This window comes from Vulpes lagopus, chromosome 18, assembly GCF_018345385.1.
Source record: "Vulpes lagopus strain Blue_001 chromosome 18, ASM1834538v1, whole genome shotgun sequence".
Taxonomy (NCBI): domain Eukaryota; kingdom Metazoa; phylum Chordata; class Mammalia; order Carnivora; family Canidae; genus Vulpes; species Vulpes lagopus.
The window spans coordinates 30,675,299-30,677,342 of NC_054841.1; the positions used below are offsets into that span (position 1 = coordinate 30,675,299).

Here is a 2,044-nt window from a genome sequence, read left to right on the forward strand (position 1 = left end):
CTAAATATTTTATGATTTTCACATTGAATTTTTCTTCAAGCAATGAGTCATTAGAAATGTGTCTTTTAATGGTAAACATTAAATGTTTATTCCCACCATCACCTATTTTTTCCCCCTGTACTGCCAGGAGCATGGGAATCAGGCTTATGCCCAAACTTGGCACAAATCCATGTTCTGGTCACTCACTAGTGACTATTTCTATTTCATTAGATGGCTTGGGAAGGATAAACAGGCAAGGATTTTCTGTCTTCATTCATGGGATAGATCATTATTTTCCTGGCTCCCTGTGATGCACAGGACATGAGGCTCAAATCCCAACCCATGTGATCATAAATCCACATCTTAAAAGCACTGGCACTCAGTGTTAGGAGAGGAAGAGGGACAGGAAGAAGATAGAGGTGATCCCCATAGAATTTTCCTTTGGTGTGTCTTCGATCTGTTCATTTCATGTATTGACTTTTATGCATCTAGGGTACTCTTACCTTTTGAAGCAAGTTTCTGTGAATGCATTTTGGGCTGTGGTTTCCTTTCTCAATCCAATTCCATCTGTCTTTTATATCATTCAGGTATGCCTCAGAATTTCTGATCCACCTGGAACTCTTTGTTCCCTGGTATTTCCATGGATTTATTCTTTCAAAACTATCATTTCTCTCATTTCTAAAGCTTTTGCAAAGAAAGGTGAGGCTAGCACAAGTTCTCAAGCTGTTATACTCTGAATATTTTTGCTATTACTGAAATCTTAAAAAACATATATCATCTTTTTCTTTAAAAGGCAAAAATACTAGTAAAATGTTATCCTGGAAAAATGTAATGTAAGTCACTATATGAGAACATACGTGGGGCTTGAACTCATAACCCTGAGATGAACACCCAAGCTGAGATCAAGGATCAGATGTTTTTTTTTTTTTTTTTTTTTTGGAATGTTAGAAGTTTCTTTATTATTACTTATTAAGCACCAGCTTAATACTGCAGAAAATTTCAAATCACCCTTCAACAACCCATTCTTCCTTCCCCCACCCAAATTCTTGATAAAGAGCTTTTCAAGTGAAGACACGGTCTCTTTTTTCTTCTGTATAAAACTTTATCAAATAAAGGCAAAGAACTGTGTACATCTTGCTGTAAAACGCTGCCCTTGTCTGTGGAAAGTGTCTGCCCAGGCTCCTTTCACTGTCCAGGTCCTGAAAGACTCTTGTTCATGAACTGTCTCTTCACAAAGCAAGTCCACCACTTGCTTGGCTTATCATTCTGAGGGTCAAAAACTTTCTCACAAAGTCTCAGTCCAGTCTCTTGTCTCAGCTGCTGTAAGTAGGCCCTCATTACCTCATCTTCCTGTTTGTTTGCAGGTTTGGCATAAATTGCATTAAGTGGAAAACCAGGCTCTCCAGGAATGGGGAAATTAGTGATTCCCAGTGTATACATTTCTTTTTCACCTTGGCTTTTGGAATTACACTTTTGGAGTTTCTTTAGACACTCAGAAATGTAGAGTGTTATATATATCAAGGTTCTATCGGCTTCATTCTTAATCTCATAGTTTTTGAAGAAGACATTGGCCTTGAAGTAATAAATGGCTTCATCCACAATATCTGTATCTTTTGTCTCTCTAGGGGCGGGTCCTTTGAATTGACTTCTGATAGGCAACAATGCCATGTTTCCAATGAGTTTGGTGTCAGGGTCCATGAGAGAAGAGTGGTAAGCCGGCATCTTGGCGGCGACCGGGTTTCTAGGCAGACAAGGCTGGGGTTAGAGCTCGGCGCTTCCTGTCCGGCGGCTCGGGCGGGGTAGGCGGAAGTCAAGGATCAGATGTTTAACCGACTGAGTTACCCAGGTGCCCCAAGAACATCCAATTTTTCAAAGAAAATTGATACAAAGAGACTTGTCCTTCCAGATATTAAAAGATATTTTAAAACCAAGTCAATGATAAGAATGTGGTAGGACAAAACAGATAGATCAATGAAGTAGACATCCAGATGCAGAATTTAATATTTAATAATGTTGGTATTTTAAATCATTAGACAAAATATTGTGTAGACACAAACAGCTGACC

The 2,044-nt window shown here is 38.9% G+C and overlaps 1 protein-coding gene across 1 annotated transcript; it reads right to left on the reverse strand.

Annotated features, from left to right (window-relative positions):
* Window positions 1-916: 916 nt before the first annotated feature.
* LOC121478101 (actin-related protein 2/3 complex subunit 3) lies at window positions 917-1,785 on the reverse strand. The gene has a single exon (XM_041732930.1). It carries the CDS (start codon window positions 1,699-1,701, stop codon window positions 1,165-1,167), a length of 537 nt encoding a protein of 178 aa, XP_041588864.1. The 5' UTR covers window positions 1,702-1,785; the 3' UTR covers window positions 917-1,164.
* Between the last annotated feature and the right edge of the window lie 259 nt (window positions 1,786-2,044).